The 19,235-nt window shown below is 51.3% G+C and overlaps 1 protein-coding gene, 1 long non-coding RNA gene and 4 other non-coding genes across 8 annotated transcripts; 5 read left to right on the forward strand and 1 right to left on the reverse strand.

Moving 5' to 3' along the window:
- Positions 1–6,559: 6,559 nt before the first annotated feature.
- RAB42 (RAB42, member RAS oncogene family) lies at positions 6,560–8,278 on the reverse strand. 3 transcript variants are annotated; one of them, XM_059690551.1, is made up of 2 exons: positions 7,988–8,278; positions 6,560–7,288 (listed from the first exon to the last, which is right to left on the reverse strand). In XM_059690551.1, the coding sequence occupies exons 1-2, from the start codon at positions 8,224–8,226 to the stop codon at positions 6,868–6,870; spliced, it is 660 nt and encodes a 219-aa protein (XP_059546534.1). In that variant the 5' UTR covers positions 8,227–8,278; the 3' UTR covers positions 6,560–6,867. The 3 variants fall into 3 exon arrangements, with proteins under 3 accessions (XP_059546534.1, XP_059546537.1, XP_059546535.1); XM_059690554.1 differs by having other exon boundaries at positions 8,170–8,257; XM_059690552.1 differs by having other exon boundaries at positions 8,166–8,246.
- Positions 8,279–15,915: 7,637 nt separating this feature from the next.
- On the forward strand, positions 15,916–18,482 carry LOC132231433 (uncharacterized). Its single transcript, XR_009452052.1, has 5 exons — positions 15,916–16,213; positions 17,139–17,228; positions 17,499–17,579; positions 17,875–17,926; positions 18,251–18,482. It is a non-coding gene; the product is annotated as an uncharacterized LOC132231433 (long non-coding RNA).
- On the forward strand, positions 16,526–16,660 carry LOC132232144 (small nucleolar RNA SNORA16B/SNORA16A family). Its single transcript, XR_009452291.1, has one exon. It is a non-coding gene; the product is annotated as a small nucleolar RNA SNORA16B/SNORA16A family (small nucleolar RNA).
- On the forward strand, positions 17,273–17,402 carry LOC132232179 (small nucleolar RNA SNORA44). Its single transcript, XR_009452321.1, has one exon. It is a non-coding gene; the product is annotated as a small nucleolar RNA SNORA44 (small nucleolar RNA).
- LOC132232195 (small nucleolar RNA SNORA61) lies at positions 17,606–17,725 on the forward strand. The gene has a single exon (XR_009452334.1). It is a non-coding gene; the product is annotated as a small nucleolar RNA SNORA61 (small nucleolar RNA).
- LOC132232246 (small nucleolar RNA SNORD99) lies at positions 18,105–18,178 on the forward strand. Its single transcript, XR_009452368.1, has one exon. It is a non-coding gene; the product is annotated as a small nucleolar RNA SNORD99 (small nucleolar RNA).
- Positions 18,483–19,235: the final 753 nt, after the last annotated feature.

Genomic DNA, 19,235 nt, shown 5'->3' on the forward strand with positions numbered 1-19,235 from the left:
GCAGCTTCCCAGTCAGCAGGTGGCAGCAATGTTATTCATTTCTGTGGTTAAGAAAAAACCATGGGGTTTTCATTACTGTACTCGAAGGAAGGCTACACCATTAGCAGAAACTGAGTTCAGTTTCTCTGCCATAGAATTGGGTAGGGTGACTTCTCTCCTGAACCCCAAACTGAAGAGGCATCCTGGTTTTGGCAAAGCCTGCTCTTCTGGAATTCCTAGAGAAAGTTGTGCTCATCCTGAGCCCAAAGAAGGGACGGGGAAAGGCCTGTCTATGCTGGGGTCTGTCTGCACTTAGTTGCCGGTATCCCTGGTCCTGGTATTTTCACCATTGTGTAGAAGAAACAGCTCACTTAGCATCGTCTTGTCCTGTGCCCAGCATAGCCCTTGTGGGTCATGAAGGTTTCATGGGCTTCGGGGTGTGTGGCTGTTCCACCCAGGGAACACCAACACAGGCACTTCCCCTTGCCCTGCTTTGGTTCTCTGTCTCCTGAGATTGGCCTGCAGTGGGACCCTGCTTTTCACTCCCATTTATTTTGGCCCCATGACCCCTCTCCACATCTTCATAGATCTTTTGAGTGAGCAGCTCAAACGCTGTACTGATGGTACTGTTGCTCTTGGCTGAAGTCTCAACATAGTGAGCACCCAAAGAAGAGGCAGCCAGCTTCTCCCCTTCTGGCACCACCTGTCACTCAGCCACCAGGTCACTCTTGTGCCCTACCACCAGGAAGAGGATGCCGCAGGGTTTCACTTTCTCCAGAGTCTCCTGATGCCATGTTCTGTTGATGATACCAAACAGCAAAAGGCCTCCCACCAAGTTTTGATAGTAGGAGCCAGTCACTGACCTCGGTAGCCAAGTAGGATTCCAGAATTAGTTTTGAATCCTCCATTGAGGACAGAAGGGGATGGGGAATTCGGGCCGTTTAATGGAGAGAGCTGGGGTATAGCCAAGAGACCTCAATTCTTGATCAGCTGTGTGACAGGTAAGTAAGTAGTTTCACCTGAGTCCTGTCCTATCTGCATATGAAAGGACCTTGTTTGTTCCACAAGCATTTGTGAGCTGGGCCCGGGCCTGGCAGTGGGTTACTGTGATGAGTAAAATAAAAACACAGGGAGTAATCCTGTGATTGGATAAATATAAAACTGTCACTGTGACAGGCGGCAACGGAGAAGTTCACAGGGCCAGGGGGAGGGCGTCTGACGAGTTGAGCCATAATCTTTTTTTTTTTAATCCTCACCTGAGGATATTTTTCCATTGATTTTTAGGGAGAGTGAAAGAGTGAGGCAAAGACAGAGAAAAACACTGATGTGAAAGAAACACATCAAGTGGTTGCCTCCTGCAGCACCTGCCTGCAACTGAAGTATGTGCCCTTGACTGGAATTGAACGTGTGTGCGTGTGTGTGTGTGTGTGTGTGTGTGTGTGTGTGGAGAGGCGGCTAGGGCTTGAGCTGTAATTTGAGGGACCCGAGTGAAGGGATCTCCATTGCGTGGATGCCAGCCCTGAGGCATGTGGTGGGCCAGGTCATGGTGTGCCTTGTCAGCCCCAGCAAAGGGGGCCTTTACCCCAAAACTAACAGGAACCACTGAAGGAATTTAAGCAGGAGCATGACATGGTCAGCTTTGCATTTTGAAAAGAAGATCACTGGCCAGGCAGTGGAGAACAGACTGGAGGAAGAAGAGAGAGATAAACTGTAAAAGCAGAAACTCATCAGAAGGCTGCTGCCTGGATTGGAGTGGAGGTAGGTGGTAAGGTGGAAGAGGGATAAATTTGGAAAGTTGTTTAAAGTGGTGCCCTCGCATGCCTTGGTGACTGGATGTGAGGGTATAGGAGAGGGTGTCACCCAGTGAGCTGCAAGGGATTCTCTGACTTGATGTGTCCATCTCTGGTGCAGTTCCGCCCCCACCCTGGGCATGAGGCCCTCTACCCCCTAAGCTAAGTAACTTCACAGCAGGGTTGATAATAAGCAACTAGCAAAAGAAGTAGCTCACAGTGTGTAAGCCCCTCCGTGTGGTAGGGTTCATATAATAATCATTTAATCCTTACCACCACACTGTGAGATAAAACTATTATCCCCACTTTACAGATGGGAAACCTGACATTTCTGGGGAGAGGCAGCTGGGACAATGGGCATTGTCTCTGCCTTGGAGGTGGACCCTGCCCTGGGTGGGACCCCCTTCCTTCTGGTTCTTCAATACTTGGCCAGGATTTTGAGAGGGAATGGACAGTTTTTCCTTTCCTCCAGGGATGTGGGACTTTGTTTTGAGCACCTGACAGTCAAATCCCCACCTCCATCCCCAGGATTAGCTACTTAGCTCCCAAGCAAGCTCCAGTTCAGACCTGTATCCTGGGTGGGGAAGCTCCTGGAGATGAACCACACACAAAGTTAAGGGCATTTCCTGCTGCTTCACATCATTCTAATCTAGCCACTAGATCTCCAATAGATTCCTAGAAAAAGCCCAGCTCGTACTTGCCTCCGGGCTCTTTCTTGTACTTACTGGCTGCTGCTTTTTTTATTTTTTATTTATTGATTGATTTTTTTTATAGAGGAAGGGAGAGGGATAGATAGAAACATCGATGAGAGAAAAATATTAATTGGCTGCCTTCTGCACGTCCCCTACTGGGTATCAGGCCCACAACTAGGCATGTGCCCTGACCGGAAATCAAACCTATGACCTCTTGGTTCACAGGTCGATGCTCAACCACTAAGCCACACCAGCCGGACCTTACTGGCTTCTTAACCTCTTTGGGCCTCATTCTCCATATCAGTAAAATGGAAAATTAAAGTAACTACCTTATACAATACACTAGGGGCCCAGTGCACGAATTTGTGCACCTTGAAAGGAACTGTGGGCCATGAGGCTGCAGTGGGCACAGGGGTGGGACTCGACCCATCCTCTGCACCCCTCCCGCCGCAGCTCCTGTCCCCTGTCTGCTGGCAGCCCCGCTCCCGCTGCCACTGCTCCCACAGGCTGATGGCACCCACTGACAGCGCAGAGCGATTGGGGCTGGTGCCAGCAGTGGGTACAAGCGGTGGCTGCTGCCCCAATCGCCCCTCAGGAGCAGGAGGAGGTGAAGAAGCCCTCAGGGGCAATGAGGGCCGACAGCCGCCGCTTGTACCTGCTGACGGTGCCAAGCGATCGGGACCGGCACCAGGCACCAGCAGTGGGTGCAAGTGGAGCAGGTGCGAGAGGTGGCTGCTGGCCTCAATCGCCCCTCAGGAGCAGGGGGAGGTGGAGAAGCCCTGAGGGTGATCAGGGCCAGCAGCCACTGCTCACACCCACTGACGGTGCTGAGCTATTGGGGCCAGCGCCGGGTGCCAACAGCAGGTGCGAGCACTAGGTAGGACCGTGGTGTGCTAGAGCAAAGAATCTTCAGTAACCACCAGAATCTCACCCCGATGACAGCGACCGGCGCCCCGCCTTAGTGTGGTGTCCCCACTCACCTGTTCCACCATCCCGACGCCTGCCATGTTCTGCGTGCACGCCCTGGTGGTCAGCGCACGTCATAGCGACCGGTTGTTTGGTTGTTCAGTTGTTCCACAGTTCGGTCTATTTGCATATTAGGGTTTTATATACATAGATAAGAAGTGCTCGGCCCTGGTTGGGTAGCTCAGTTTTAGAGCATCATCTCGATACACCAATGTTGCAGGCTCCATCCCTGGTCAGGACACATACAAGAAGGAACCAATGCATGCATAAATAAGTAGGACAACAAATCAACATTCCCCTCTCTCTCTTAAGTCAATGAATAAAAGTAAAAAAATAAAATAAATGCTCAGTCGGTGCTGGCAGCTGTTCCTTCTGCCCAGATCTCTCAACTCTTTGCTCTTAGCTTGGCTCCTTCTCCTCCAGGTTTCAGCTCAAAGGTCATTTCCTCAGAGAAGCCCTCCCCAACATTACCTGCTCTAAAGGACCCACATCACCCTTATCTGTGATCTTTATAGCACCACAACTAGAAATAGTTTGTTCACTTATTTACTCATTTCTTTCTCTTCCATTAGAATGTCAGCCCCAGGAGGGCAATTCTGTATCCCCAGAGCCCAGAACAGAGCAGATGTTCATTTTTAAAAATCTGATGAAGGAATAATAATATGCTCTAAAGCAAATCATTTCCCTCTCCTGGCCCAAGCTTTTCCATCTGTAAAATGGGGATAATTGTGCCAACCTTGCAAGATTGTCCTAAGGATGAGTGAAGGGTTTTTTTAGAAGAGGAGACAGGGAGACACCACCTGTCCCAGCTGCCACGGGGAGGAAGCCAAGAAACTCACCCTGATGGAAAACCTCCCAAGAACCCTAGGATGGAGGGAATGTCAGTCACCTGTTCCTGAGAAAGAATCTGAGGCTCAAAGAGGTGCAGTAACTGGCTCCAGGTCATAAAATTAAGTAGTCAGTGCTCTATTTGCTGTGGCAACTGTCCATGCCCTTCCCATGACCACTGGCACAATGACATCCTCAAGACACCCCCTCTACACCTGTTGAGATTCTTCCCAACACAAACACCATCTCCTCCATGAAGCCATCTTTGATTGCTCCAGGACATTCCCTGCCTTGCAGCTTCTGTTGCAAATTAGTTTCCCCAGGAGACAAATTCTGAGATTAGTGTGTAGACATTTACATTTGACCTTGAACAACTCTGGGGTTAGGGGGGCTGACCTCCTGTGCAATAGAAAGTCTGGGTGTAACTTCACCTGACCTCCTTCATCCCCAAAGACACATCCATGGAGTTCACCCTTGAATAACAGGTTTGAACTATATGGGTCAATTGGAAAAATCCACGTGTAAGCAGACCTGCACAGTTCAAATAGTTCAAAATCGTGTTGTTCAAGGGTCAACTGTATTAGGGCATTATTGAGATCAATACCTGCTTGGGCCCAGCTGGTATGCTCAGTGGTTGAGTGTCGACCCATGAATCAGGAGGTTGCTGTTGGATTCCAGGTCAGGGCACATGCCTGGGTTGTGGGCTCAATCACCAGTAGGGAGCATGCAGGAGGCAGCCAATCGATGGTTCTCTCATCATTGATGTTTCTATCTCTCTTTCTCCCTCTCTCTGAAAATCAATAAAAACATATCTAAAAAAATAAACCTGTTTGGGGGAGGAAAGGAAGGAAGCAGGACTGAGCAGAGGGAGGATTTATCTGTGATGTCACAACAATGGCTTCAGCAGACTCCATAACCCTATATAATAAAAGGCTAATATGCAAATCGACCAAACGGTAGAACGACCAGTCGCTATGACATGCACTGACCACCAAGGGGCAGATGCTCAATGCAGGAGCTGGCCCTGGTTGTCAGTGCCCTCCCACGGAGGAAGTGCCGCTCAGCCAGAAGCCAGGCTCGCGGCTGGCGAGCACAGCAGCGGTGACGGGAGCCTCTCCCACCTCCATGGCCGCGCTAAGGATGTCCTGAAATTCCCTGCACCCATCCTCACCTGTGCAGCGTGCACAGACCCAGCGTCCCAGCCCCGGAAGGCTGCTGGAAATGGCCACATCCCAGCCAAGAGGAGTGGTGATGACAGTTCTCGTCATTTAGTTCTCAGCAAGTGGCAGTCAGACATCACCCTAGGGCAGTGATGGCGAACCTATGACACGCGTGTCAGAGGTGACACGCAAACTCATTTTTTTGGTTGATTTTTCTTTGTTAAATGGCATTTAAATATATAAAATAAATATCAAAAATATAAATCTTTGTTTTACTATGGTTGCAAACATCAAAAAATTTCTATATGTGACACGGCACCAGAGTTAAGTTAGGGTTTTTCAAAATGCTGACACGCCGAGCTCAAAGGTTCGCAATCACTGCCCTAGGACTCCCGGACTGCGAGAGGGCATAGGCGGGGCTGAGGGACACTCCCCCCCCACCCCCGCCGCCAAGTGCATGAATTTTGTGCACCAGGCCTCTAGTGAGTGATAAAGTGAGATTTGGCCTTCAGAGTTGTTCAGCACTGAGACAAGAAGGCCTGGCCTTTGAATATCCTGCCCCCATTAGATCCACATTGGATGTGGGCTGTCCCTGAGGGGTGGGGAGTTCCCAGAGAGTGTCTCCCTCATTCCACAGCACTCCCAGCAGCTGGGGGGCGTGGGGTGGGGATAAGGGTGAGGAGGAGGCTATGGGTTCTTCAGCCCGGCCTCCCAGATCCAGATCCAGTCCCTGGCCTTGGACCAAGGGCACTGGGCAGCAACAACCACACCTTATTTCCATGCCCAGACTCATCCAAGCCTGAGGACCTAAGGAGGCTCTGAGCCAGGCTCCCCCTGAAATTCCCTGCACTCATCCTCACCTGTGCAGCGTGTACAGACTCAGCGTCTCAGCGTCCCAGCCCCGGAAGGCTGCTGGAAATGGCCACATCCCAGCCAAGAGGAGTGGTGATGACAGTTCTTGTCATTTAGTTCTCAGCAAGTGGCAGGTTCTGGCTGAGCTTATCCCATCCATTATCTCATTCATGCACCTCCCCACCCCCTACTCCCTTGAGGCAGGGTGTTTTATGACTAAGCAGGCTCAACAGGGAGCTGTATACCTGCCTCTAGAACTTTCTTTTGTTGATTGATTTTAGAGAGAGAGGAAGGGAGAGACACTGATTTATTGTTCCACTATTCGTGCATTCTTTGGTTGATACTTGTATGCGATCTAACGGACAACCTTGGCGTATTGGGACGACACTCTAACCAGCTGAGCTACCTGGCCAGAGCCTAGACCTTTCTGGTGGAAAGGGGCTGAGCTCTAAGACCCCAGACTCAGGAGCCATGACTAGGCCAGGATATTGTTTCTATGATCCCTTCGGGTATATTCCGCCATTTGACCTTTGGAGAAACAGTCTCCATCCCACCAGCACATCTGAGGTTGGCACTGGTTTAACCCCTTCCCTCCCAGAGTCAACACTGGCAGGGGCCTGCATGCTGCTTCCTGCTGGGGAGCCTGGGGATTTGAGGCTTGATGAGCCGGATGCCTCCCCAGTCCTCCTCCAGCTTGATGTCCCCCTGCTGCAGGGCCTGCTGGATGGCGTTGGCAAGTGTCTGGAAAGCCTGGTCCACATTGCAGTTCTTTTTGGCTGAGGTTTCCATGAAGGCCATGCCCAGGGAGGCAGCCAGCTCCTCTGCCTCCTGGGCCGAGACACAGCGGGTGCTCTCCAGGTCACTCTTGTGGCCCAGGAGCAGGAAGACTGCCTTGTCCGGGCCCTGAGTGGCCATGACCTCCTGGTGCCAGTCTGGGATGTGTTCAAAGGACTTCCTGTTTGTCACATCGAAAACCAGCAGGACACCCACCACATTCCGGTAAAAAGACCTGGTCATGCACCTGATGGGATTGAGGAGTAAGGAGTAAATGGGGAGAGCCCTGTACCTACCTTCAAGGCCCCCCCAGAGGCAGGACCTCGCCTGCATCCACTGACTGCCCGCCCCCTCCTTCTCCCCATGACAGCTCATTTCACACGGCCTGTGCTTCGGCTCCTGGACGCCGTCTCTCTCCCAAGAGTGCGCGCCTCCCAGGTAGGGAGTGAGTTTGATGCACAAACTCTCCCGACCATTCCTCCCGCCCTTCCTGGAGGAGGCCGGACGTTTGCCCGACGGAAAGTCCGCTTCCGGTTCTCTGCCTGGCAAACTCCTACGCATCCGTCGAGGCCCACGCAAACCTGTCCTTCTTTCCCATCCCCCGGACCTCACGCTCCGTGCTCCCGTGGGCCCGCTCAGCACCCACATCCTTCATCCCTCCGGGCTTCAGTTAGGGTCCTCCCCCACCCAAGGCCTGCATTCCTGACGGGGTGGGGGTGGGGGGAGGCGCAACAGGTCTCCAGCACCTGGCTCGGGCCGCGCCCACCAGCTGCATTTGTAGGTGGCGGGACTCGAGAGGGAAGGACTGGAGACCCGCACCTCTAACGGGGCCACTGAGGCTGACCCCTCTGAGGGGATCCCCAAACCCGAGGTCCCTCACCTCCTCGTCCCCCGCTTCTGGCCCCTCCCCCGCCCACCGCGCACCCAGCACCGCCCTCGCCCGCACCTGAAGCGCTCCTGGCCCGCGGTGTCCCAGAGCTGCAGCTTGACCCACGGGCCCGCCGGCAGCTGCAGCGCGCGGCCGTAGAACTCGACGCCCACGGTGGGCGCCGCCTCCAGCTCCGGCTCGGGCTCCAGGGTCCCGGCCGCGCCCTCCACGAAGCGTCGCAGCAGCGATGTCTTACCCACCGTCGCGTCCCCCAGCACCACGACCCGAAACTGGTAGCGGCAGCCCTTCCCCTCCATGGCCGAGTCTCGCCTCCAGCCTGTCCCGCGGTCACCGTCCCGCCCCGCCCAGCACCGAGGCCGGGAAGGGTGGCCCCGCCCCCCCTTCCCGCCTCCCCCGGGCTCTGAGCGACCCGTCCCCCCGCCAGTGGAGGACTGTGGAGCCCGGGGTGTTACCAGCCCAGGAACCCTGACTCCGGGGAAACTGGCCGGTGAAGACACCTGGGCAAGTCACTGACTCTGTGAGCCTCAGTTTTCCCCTCTGTACAATGGGGATAAGAGTAACCCCACGTCACGGATGAAAAGATTAAACGAGATGTCGGGAGGAGGGTGGGAGGAGAAGTGGGGAGGAGCGACAATCCAGACAGTCCCGCAGGCACTGCCCTGAGCTGCAGTGTTGGATCGGCCACGTCATCCCTGCATCCGTCTGTGGGGATGTTTCTCTCTCGGCCCCACCCTCCTGCTAGTTCCCCAGTTGGGCCCCTGCTGCTGGACCCGGAGACACCACTCCAGAAAGTTGATGGGTTATAGATGCTTCTTTCCTGCCCCCGAGGGGGAGGGGGGAGGCGGGGGGCGCCCGAGGCGCTTTCTGTAGCCCCACGGACCCTGACCTGAGAGGAGACCTCTCGGAGGAGGTGATGCTGAAACGGTCTCTAAGGACAATGGCAGCTGGGAGGTCAGGGCAGAAGGGCTGCTGAGCAAAGGCAGCGAGGTATGAAACAGCTTGAAAGGCAGTTTGAACCCAGTCCTCCTAGAAGCCTTACCATCAGCACATGTGGGCAGTGCACTGTCAGCATCAGGCTTCTAGAACTTCCTCTCCCTGTGGGCTGGGGTCATGTGCCTGCCTGACTGCTCCCCACACGACACTTGAATCCAGATGTCAGCTGACCTGAGGGCAAGTCGTTTCCCCTCCCCATCCCTGCTCCGCCTTCTGCTAAGTGAGGCAAATCACAGTGCCCACATCACAGGGTAGTTCAGGAAGAACTGTGTAACCTAACAGGTAAATATATGCATATTTGCATTAGACAGATCTGGGTTTAAGTTCCAGTGTGGCCTTAGTCAAGTTTTATTCATTCATTAATTCATTCACTTAGTAATTATTTCAGTAAGTGCTAGCTGTCTTATATACTAGGCATTTATGCTGCACTGAAAATAAAGAGACACAATTCCCGTTCTGGGGGTTCACATTGTATTGGGGAAGACAGACAATAAATACATAGATAATGTGATGACAGGGCGCAATCAGTGCTATAGATACAAACAGGGCAATGGCTTGAAGGGTGACAGCATGTTGTATCAAAATAGGATGATCTGGTCCAGCCGGCGTGGCTCAGTGGTTGAGTTTGACCTTTGAACCAGGAGCCCAGTCAGGGCACATGCCCGGGTTGCAGGCTCCATCCCCTGTGTGGGGTGTGCAGTAGGCAGCTGACCAATATTTCTCTCTCATCATTGATGTTTCTTTCCCTCTCTCCCTCTCCCTTCCTCTCTGAAATCAATAAAAATATATTTTAAAAAATAGGGTGGTTTGAGGTGAGATCTGAACAGACATCAGGGGAAGTGAGAGGGTGCGGGAGTAATGAGGCTTATGTGAAATCCAGGGAGGATAGTTCCAGGCAGGAAGAACAGCAAGAGCAAAGGCCCTAAAGTGGGAGCAGGCAAAGAGTACTCCAGCCCTCGCCGGTTTGGCTCAGTGGATAGAGCGTCGGCTTGTGGACTGAAGGGTAATTCACTTAGTAATTATTCCAGCCCAGGCACGTATCCTGGCCCTGGTCAGGGTGCATACGGGAGGCAACCAATTGATGTGTCTCTCTCTCATTGATATTTCTCTCTGTCTCTCCCTCTCCCTTCCACTCTCTCTAAAAATAAGTGGAAAGCCCTCACCAGTTTGGCTCAGTGGATAGAGCATTGGCCTGTGGACTGAAGGATCCCAGGTTCAATTCCAGTTAAGGGCATATGCCTAGGTTGCTGGCTTGATCTCCAGTAGGAGGCGTGCAGGAGGCAGCCCATCGATGATTCTCTCTCATCACTGATGTTTCTCTCCTTTCCTCTCTGAAATCAATAAAAATATCCTACATAATAAAGAGGTAATATGCAAATTGACCAGCACACCCTCACACAAGAAGGCTGCCCCTATGTGGCCAAAGATGGCTGCCTCCATGTGGTCACAAGATGGCCAGCAGGGGAGGGCAGTTGGGGGAGACCAGGTGGGGAGGAAAGGTCAGTTGTGGGGGACCAGGCCGGCAGGGGAGGGCAATTAGGGATGACTAGGCCGGCAGGAGAGGGCAGTTGGGGGCGATCGGGCTGGCAGGGGAGCAGTTAGGAGTCGATCAGGCTGGCAGGCAGAAGCAGTTAGGGGCAATCAGACAGGCATGTAGGCGAGCAGTTGGGAGCCAGCAGTCCCAGATTGTGAGAGGGATCCCAGATTGGAAAGGGTGCAGGCTGGGCTGAGACACAGACACACACACACACACACACACACACACACACACACACACACACACCACCAGTGCACGAATTTCATGCAGCGGGCCTCTAGTATCTATAATAATAAAAGCATAATATTCTAATTAGACCAGACGTCCTTCTGGACAACCTTCCAGACGACCTTCCAGACGAAGTGGGCTGCGAGGGAAGCCTGGGTCCCGGGTGCCAGAGGGAAGCCAGTGGAGGCAGAGGGGGAGGGAGGGGGGAAGGAAGGCCTACTCTTGCACGAATTTCATGCATTGGGCCTCTAGTTTAAAAAAAAAAGTGGAAAAATATCCTCAGGTGAGGATTAAAAAAAAAGAGTACTCCAAGAGCTGAGAGACTGGGAAGAGGGAACAGAAGGAGGAAGTAAGTGGTGGCGACGATGGTAGAGAGGAGGAGGGCGACGGTGGTAGAGAGGAGGAGGGCGACGGTGGTAGAGAGGAGGAGGGCGACGGTGGTAGAGAGGAGGAGGCTTCATAGGCCAGCCTGGGGACTTCAGCTTTCCCATCAAATGTGCTGAGAAGTCAGTGGTTTGGGGGCAGGCAAATCACATGATCTAAATGTTTTCTTGCTGTCCCATCAGTGTGGCTTGAACAAAGAGGTCACCGGCTTGATTCCCAGTTGCGGGCATATCCGCAGGTTGCAGGCTCGACCCCTAGCAGGAGGCATGCAGAAGGCAGCGGATCAATGATTTTCATCATTGATGTGCCGGGGTCCAGCCCCAGAGGTCCGGGGGTTCCCAAAGGTGTGGACGGTGTCGGCAAAGAATGAAGGACATGGAGACAGCGTTCAGATGATCAGCATAGTCAGGTTCTTTTTTATTGCCCTGTTACAACTGTATTTATACTATTTGGTTCTATAAGCATGCGTCTACAGTTATGTCATGGTATGTTTTGGGTCCTCCTTTGACCTTTTACAGTTTCTTGTTTTATGTTTACAGTTTCTTACCTGACCTTTGCTAAAAATCTTATTTCTATTTAGCTCTGCTGATTTTAATCTTATCTATTGTCCATGTTTCTACATTCTATTCTAAAGGTTAGTCTCTGTGTTTCATTATAAGGGCTAGTTTGTTATTTCTATTCTAAGGTTACTATTCTATTGCTCTACTGTTAAGCTATAAGGAAAAAACTGAAGGAGGTTTTCCTATTCTATGGCCTAAGTAAAGGTTATGTAGCTTAAGTGTGATTGTTCTTAGCTATGGTGATTAACAACCTGCCTGGCACTTAGTTTAAGTCTTTCTGCTTGCATAGCTCACATAAGATTTTTAGATAAGGAGCCTGCCTGCATTGTTTGCAGTGGTATTTCTTTAAGTGTTTGATAGTTGTCCTTTTAGCCTTACTGATGGTCTCGGGTTTTTAGGGGTATAGGTTTTGGTACTTTCTCTGGTGGGTAGACCCCTGGGGATGTGGGCCTAGCAAGTCCTAAATTTATTGCTAACAGTCTTAGTCTGAGTTTCTTATAAGTGGTACACTGTATTTCTGTAACACTAGGGGGTTTTACTGATTTATTCCCTTACCTAGTCCTGTTAATCCCTAACTCTAGGGAAACATTCCCAGCTGGGGAAACAACCTTTCCCGGGGAGGTGGCCCTGGTAAGAACACATAGCGCTAAGAAGGGGAGCAAACATATTAAAAACAGTATGCCATATACACCAGGTCCCTTGGAGCATATGCTGTGCAGATGTTTCTTTCCTGCAGCGACTGTGTCAAGCAGCAAGGATGGAACGGCTCCCAGCATTGATGTTTCTATCTCCCTCTCCCTTCCTCTCTGAAATCAATAAAATATATACGTAAAAATGTTTTCTTGCATTTATTTACTTACTTACTTACTTATTTATTTATTTTTGTTAATCCTCACCTGAGGATGTTTTCCCATTGATTTTTAGAGGGTGGAAGGGAGGGGGGAGACAGAGAGTGACATTGATGTGAGAGAGACATGTTGATTGGTTGCCTCCCACATGCACCCTCACTGGGGCCGAGGATGGAGCCTGAAACCGAGGTATTGAACCCAGACCTTTCAGTCCCAGGGCAAATGCTCTATCCACTGAGATAAATTGGCTAGGGCTCTTGCATACTTTTAAAAAACATCTTTATTGCGATATAATTGACACACAATAAGCTGCACATATGAAAACTGTACAATATAAGGAGTTGTGACATGTATATACCCTTTAAAACCATCACCATTAAGATAATGAGCAGTAATTACCCCCAAAAGTTTCCCCATGTATTTAAATAATTTATATGTATATTAGAGGCCCGGTGCACAAAAATTTGTGCACTCCGGGGGGGGGGGGTCCCTCTGCCCGGCCTGTGCCCTCTCGCAGTCTGGGACCCCTTGAGGGATGTCCACCTGCTGGCTTAGGCCCACTCCCCGGGGGATCGGGCCTAAGCTGGCAGTCAGACATCCCTCTGGCAGCTTGGGAGTCCTTGGGGGATGTCCACTTGCCAGCGGGGAGCAGGCCTAAGCTGCAGTTGGACATCCTAAACGCTGCTGAGGAGGCGGGAGAGGCTCCCACCACCACTGCTGTGCTGGCAGCCATCAGCCTGGCTTGTGGCTGAACAGAGCTCCCCCTGTGGGAGCACACTGACCACCAGGGGGCAGCTCCTGCATTAAGCATCTGCCCCCTGGTGGTCAGTGTGTGTCATAGTCAATTTGCATATTACCCTTTTATTATATAGTTTATATATAAACTTCAGAGAGGGAGAGAGAGATAGAAACATCAATGATGAGAGAGAATCATTGATCAGTTGCCTCCTGCATGCCCCAGGTTGCAGGGATCGAGCCTGCAACCTGGGCATGTGCCTTGACTGGGAACTGACTCATGACCAATTGGTTTATAAGTTGATGCTCAACCACTGAGCCATGTCAGCCAGGTTCCCCATGTATTTTTTTTTTTATTTTTTATTGATTTTTTACAGAGAGGAAGGGAGAGGGATAGAGAGTTAGAAACATCAATGAGAGAGAAACATTGATCAGCTGCTTCCTGCATACCCCCCACTGGGGATGTGCCCGCAACCAAGGTACACGCCCTTGACCAGAATCGAACCTGGGACCCTTCAGTCCACAAGCCAATGCTCTATCCACTGAGCCAAACCAGTTACAGTTCCCATGTATTTTTAAAAATATTTTTTTATTGATTTCAGAGAGGAAGGGAGAGGGAGAGAGATAGAAACATCAATGATGAGAGAGAATCATTGATTGGCTGCCTCCTGCACACTCCACACTGGGGACCGAGCCCACAACCTGGGCATGTGCCCTTGATCGGAATCGAACCTGGGACCCTTCAGTCCGCAAGCCGATGCTCTATCCACTGAGCCAAACCAGCTAGGGCTTTAACCTTTTGAATGCCAACCAATATCCTAGGAACTATGCTAAAATTGCCAAGGCATTTTTGCTGATTTTACAGCAATTTAGGAAAAAAATTATGAGTTGCAAGTAAATGAAGTTACATATTCAAAAACTTAAGGAAACCTTTACTACATTTGTTTTCTGCACTTCGGTGCCATCTGTCAATAAAGAGTGAACTACTAGCATCTAATAGTGACACTGCAGGAGCGCGATAGTGCTCCTGGCACTTTTGGCGAAAGACAGGAGGAGCGCAATCGCACTCCCCGGCACTCTAGGGGTTAATGTATGTTTTAAAATTGATTTTATTTATTTATTTATTTATTTATTTTAAATTGATTTGAGAGAGAGAGGAGGGGAGGAGAGATATTGATGAGAAACATGAAAGCTGTGGTACATTTACACTATGGAATACTATGCAGCTGTAAAAAAGGATCTCGCACCCTTTCAGAGAGCATGGAGAGACCTGGAGAGTATTATGCTAAGCAAAATAAGCCAGTCGGAGAAAGACAAGTATCACATGATCTCACTCATTTGTGGAATCTAATGAACACAATAAAGTGGTGAACAAAATAGATCCGATCCAAAGACATGGAAGCCTCCCCGCCTGCTGGTCCGAGGGCCTAAGGGCACGTAGGCCGCATGCACAGGGAGAGGAGACGAGGCCCGTGAGAGACGTGCCCTTCTCCCACCTGAGTCCTTGCAGCTCTGCGCTCTGGTGTGACAGGTAAGTAGCGTGGGCAGGCTGCCAGGTGCAAGGGCAGTGGCCATACCTATGGGGCCAGAGGCACCTTGACTGCCGCCCAGTGCCAGTGCTGCATCAGCAATGCCTGCCATGGTCCATGCTGCCCCCTGGAGGTCAGCACACATCATAGCAAGCAATGAACTCCCGGTGGAGGGGACAATTTGCATATTAGGCTTTTATTATATAGGCTTAGCCTTGAAGAGACAAACCTTGAACAAATAATGCATTTATCATATGAGCAATCAATTGCCTCTTCTTTTTAAAAAAATATTTTTATTGATTTCAGAGAGGAAGGGAAAGGGAGAGACATAGAATGGGAAAGAAAATTGATTGGCTGCCTCCTGCAGCCCCCTACTAGAGATCCAGCCCCTAATCCAGGCATGCGCCCTCCACCGGAATGGAATCCAGGACCCTTCTGTCCATAGGCCAACGCTCTACCCACTGAGCCAAACAAGCCAGGGCTCTATCACCTCTTCTTTTTTTTTTTTTAATATGTTTTATTTATTTTTTACAGAAAGGAAGGGAGAGGGATAGAGTTAGAAACATCCATGAGAGAGAAACACCGATCAGCTGCCTCCTGCATGCCCCACACTGGGGATGTGCCCGCAACGAAGGTACATGCCCTTGAGCAGAATCGAACCTGGGACCCTTCAGTCCGCAGGACGACGCTCTATCCACTGAGCCAAACCGGTTCCGTCTCTATCACCTCTTCTTAAGACGCCCCCTCCCAAGACTCCTCTCCAAGACCTCACAGAGCCCCTGCCCGCAACCCACTGGGCGGTGCTCCTCCTGATGCCGGTCGGCCCGAGCGGAACCGTCCTCCCCCAGCTTTGAAGATCTTCCCAGGCTGGACTGGAGGGCACGGAGAGGCTGATTCACTTGTAGCCCGGGGCCCGGTGCTCGGCGGCCAGCGAGCGTTGAACTACGCGAAAGAGCCTCCGCGGCCCCTGAACGAACCATTTACCGGTTTCTCCATCCCCCGCGGAAAGATCTCCCATCCTCACGCTCCTCCCACTGGGAGCCGACGCCCCGCCCCGCCCCGCGCCGGAAGCCGGAAGCCGGAAGCCGGCGGACTATAACTCCCAGCGGTCTGCGCGGGGCGCTGTCCAATCGTCAGGCGCAGCCGCGAGAGGCGGGGCCCATATATACTCCCGCCGGGCGCCCCGCCATCCTTTCTCCGAGCGCCGCGCGCCTGGTGACTTGTGTTGTGGGGAGCTCGCCGGCCGCCGCCCGCGCCGCCCTCCACTCCCCAGCCCGTCGCTCTTGGCCTCGTCGCCGTCGGCCCCGCACTCACCTGCGCTGCTCCCGAGGCTGCAGGATGCGAAGTGCGGACCGGAGCAGCCGGCCTCCCCGCCTGCTGGGCCGCGGGCCCTCGGGCACGGAGGCCGCACGCGCAGGGGGAGGGGCCGAGGCCCGTGAGTCCGCGCGGCCCTGCGCTCGGGTTGACGGGTAAGGGGCGCGGGCCGGCGGCCGGTGCGCGGCAGTCCTGAGCCTGAAGTGTTTAATTTGGGGGAGGCCGCGTGCTGTCCGCCAGCCCGAATCGAACCTGAATCTGCCGGGTGACCTTGGGGGAGGGACTGCACCGTAATCCCACGGCTGCACCACAGGTGGCGGAGGGCGGGTTAGTCATTCACGTGCTGAGTGGTAACGGACCTACAAGGGTGCTGTTTGGCCTCCGGGACCATGCGTGTCCGTAGGCAAGAGCGAGGCACAGGATCAGGGAGCTCAGGGCCGAGCGGCTGGGGTTGCCCCGCGCGGCACAGTGGCCCTTATCGAAGCTGCAGCTGCTTCCACGTAGCTGCTGCGGTCAAAAAGGAGCCCAGAGTGACAGTTTTCCTTGACGGTCGCCGTTCTGTTTGCTGTAACCGATCTGCAACATTTCAGGAAAAGACAGTTCTCATGGATCCGCCGTCTCTCACATAAACGGACCTTTATGAAAGTTGCCCGGTTTTCAGAGGCCCGCAGAAATGTAGACAGTGCGGCGATTTCCAACCGGTGTGGCAAGAATTTTTAAAACGATGCCGCACCTGACTAGTCAGGGCGCTGATCTCTTTTCCTTTCGATGGTCGTTTAGTCTGTACCATGAGATGGAAAGGTTGAATGTCCCTCTGATAGGGACTTGCATATAGAATTAACAGAATGAGGTTTTTGAGAAGTAGCTTGTTGAGGCCAACCAAGATAGTATTGGGGGGGGGGGTGGTTTAGACATCAATATGGGGAAATCCAGTGGCGAGCAGCACAGATCGTGGCCATGCTTTAGGTCATTGCCCTCAAAAGTTTAAGGCGTTAGTACCAGCATCAAAGGCCAGTTAAACCTTTATGGTTCTGAAGACCCAAGAAGGATCATTCAGGACAACTTCTGTTCTCATCTTAGCGGTGCCAGATGAAGATTGCAGGATGGTTCGAGTTGATTCTGCGGGGTGAGCACGCTGGAGTCATGCCAGTGAGGGCACCGCAGGACCCGGTAGGTTTCTTGTGGAGACTTGGGAGCTGCCCGGTGGGTCAGTGCAGCATGTTCCCAAGGGCTGTGGCTGGTGTAGCCATGGGCTCTCCAACTGCATGCAAGAGCAACCTGGAGAGACTTTGACAGCTCAGGTCAGCATAATACCTGCAGCTGCCACTCGCCTTTCCTATATCTCAGGACCTGGGCTCGGGAGCCTTCCACCTGGGCCCATGCAGGTGGATGTACTGAATCAACTTTTTGGTTTAGCGCTTTCACCCTTTTCTCCTGTAGGTTGCCTCCATGTTTCCTGGCAGTGTCTGATAAGGACGTAGCTGAAGATACCAGCTTTTTGCTGTCCTGTTTTAGAATAAGGTAAAGTTAGGTGTTGAAAACAACCGACCCTCCAGTTCCCTTTCCCATCAGATCTGAACACCGATCTTGGTGGTCGCAGAGGAGGAAAAGTAATAGTGAAGCTGGCCTCACAGTGCCTACAGCCTGTGGGCTAGTTTCAAACAGGGTTGAATTCACTTTGAACTTGTTTCGTCCTTTCCTATAAAATGAGATAAAGGGAGGATGGACGGATGTGAATCTGGGCAGTTGGTGTAATGGTTGCTGACTAATATTTCTGTCTTTGGAACAGCTTTTAAGTGACTTTTTTTTTTTTTAGATCTTTTACCAGTAAACTGTCTTCATTTGTAATTCAGGATCTACAGAGTTGGGTAAGTTGAATAGCTACTTGCCCTGAACTTTGAGCAGCAAGAACTGATTGCTGTGAATATTCTCATTTGGGGTAACCTCAAACCACAGTCTTATCCTCTTTCCCCAGGGAGAGTGGAAGATAGATTTGGTAGAAACAAGTCATGCCATCTAGTTGGGGATTTTTTTTTTTTTACGGTGACTGGTCTGGGATGAAACCTAATCTGAGTGGACATCTATGGATGATAAATGCGGATATGGGACTGAGACCAGCTCTTACGAAAGTGCCTGGGTGGCATTTATTAATTGGGGTAGTACTAACACACTGGCTTACACTTCCTTTACAGGAGAGCTCTACAGTAAGACAAGCAAAAAGACAAGTTTGTGAAGGAGATGGACTGTTCTGCTGTTCTACTTAAGTAACAAAAATCTCAGCTTCTCCACGCTCCAAGGCCTGCTGGTTCTTGAACTAGGCCTTTGCCCACCCCTCATTGTGGGGCTGGTTCTTTATCCATCCTGCCCTGCAGCATGAATTGTCTTGTGTGCTACATACATTCCCTTAATAAATTCTTGATGTAATGAAGTTGTCAGCTTCTTTCTTTGGGCTCAGCCCCAGGAAATTTTCCTAACAGGTTATTTTAGGTGGAAACTGTGACATGTCATGTTTTTTTTCTTTTTGAATGCTGGTATATAAATCTAAATATTAAAGACCCGAGTTAATTCATAGTGTGTCTCGATGTAAAAAAGTCTGACCTCTCAGAAAGGCCAATATGATCAGTTCCATAATTGCAATTAGATGTAGTTCTCCTTTGCTGAGCCTAAGATTGGACCTTTGAAGGCTTTTTGTGGTATAGGCACTTGAACTCGGAAGTTTATCTCCCCTTAGTTTGCCACCCTCCAAATTACTCTGCCACAAAACTAAAATCTGAAGCAGATTTCTAGCATAGACCCAGACTTCTCAGGAAGAGGTTCCTGAGTACCACATGACAATATAAGTTGGAAAATGGGCTTTCCTGATTTGTTTGGATAATGTGTGGAAGGTCTGATGCATTTTAGCTGTGACTACTTCCTCTTACACCCTGAACTAGGCAGGCACCCCCTGCTGCTGAAAGTTTTACTAGTGGCCACATTTGAAGCCAATGTTGGGAGTACTTAAATGGCGGGCAGAAATTGCTCATTTTATATAGCAGGTAATCCATATATTCAGATCCCAGAGAATTAAAGGACTTAGGTGTCACCTGAGAAGGGTCCCTGGCTAAACTGATTCATATCATTTGTAATTCTACTTTGGTTAGTAATTCCAGCCTTGGCTTGTCTGGCTTGGTTGAGCGT

Source organism: Myotis daubentonii, chromosome 3 (genome assembly GCF_963259705.1).
Source record: "Myotis daubentonii chromosome 3, mMyoDau2.1, whole genome shotgun sequence".
NCBI classification, from domain to species: domain Eukaryota; kingdom Metazoa; phylum Chordata; class Mammalia; order Chiroptera; family Vespertilionidae; genus Myotis; species Myotis daubentonii.

What these genes read in the sequence shown, in the direction of transcription:
- RAB42 (XM_059690551.1), bottom strand. Translation starts at nt 8,226, where the DNA reads ATGGAGGGGAAGGGCTGCCGCTACCAGTTTCGGGTCGTGGTGCTGGGG. An exon ending in GCGGGCCAGGAGCGCTTCAG is followed by an intron (nt 7,289 to 7,987) that starts GTGCGGGCGAGG and finishes CAATCCCATCAG; the next exon opens with GTGCATGACCAGGTCTTTTT.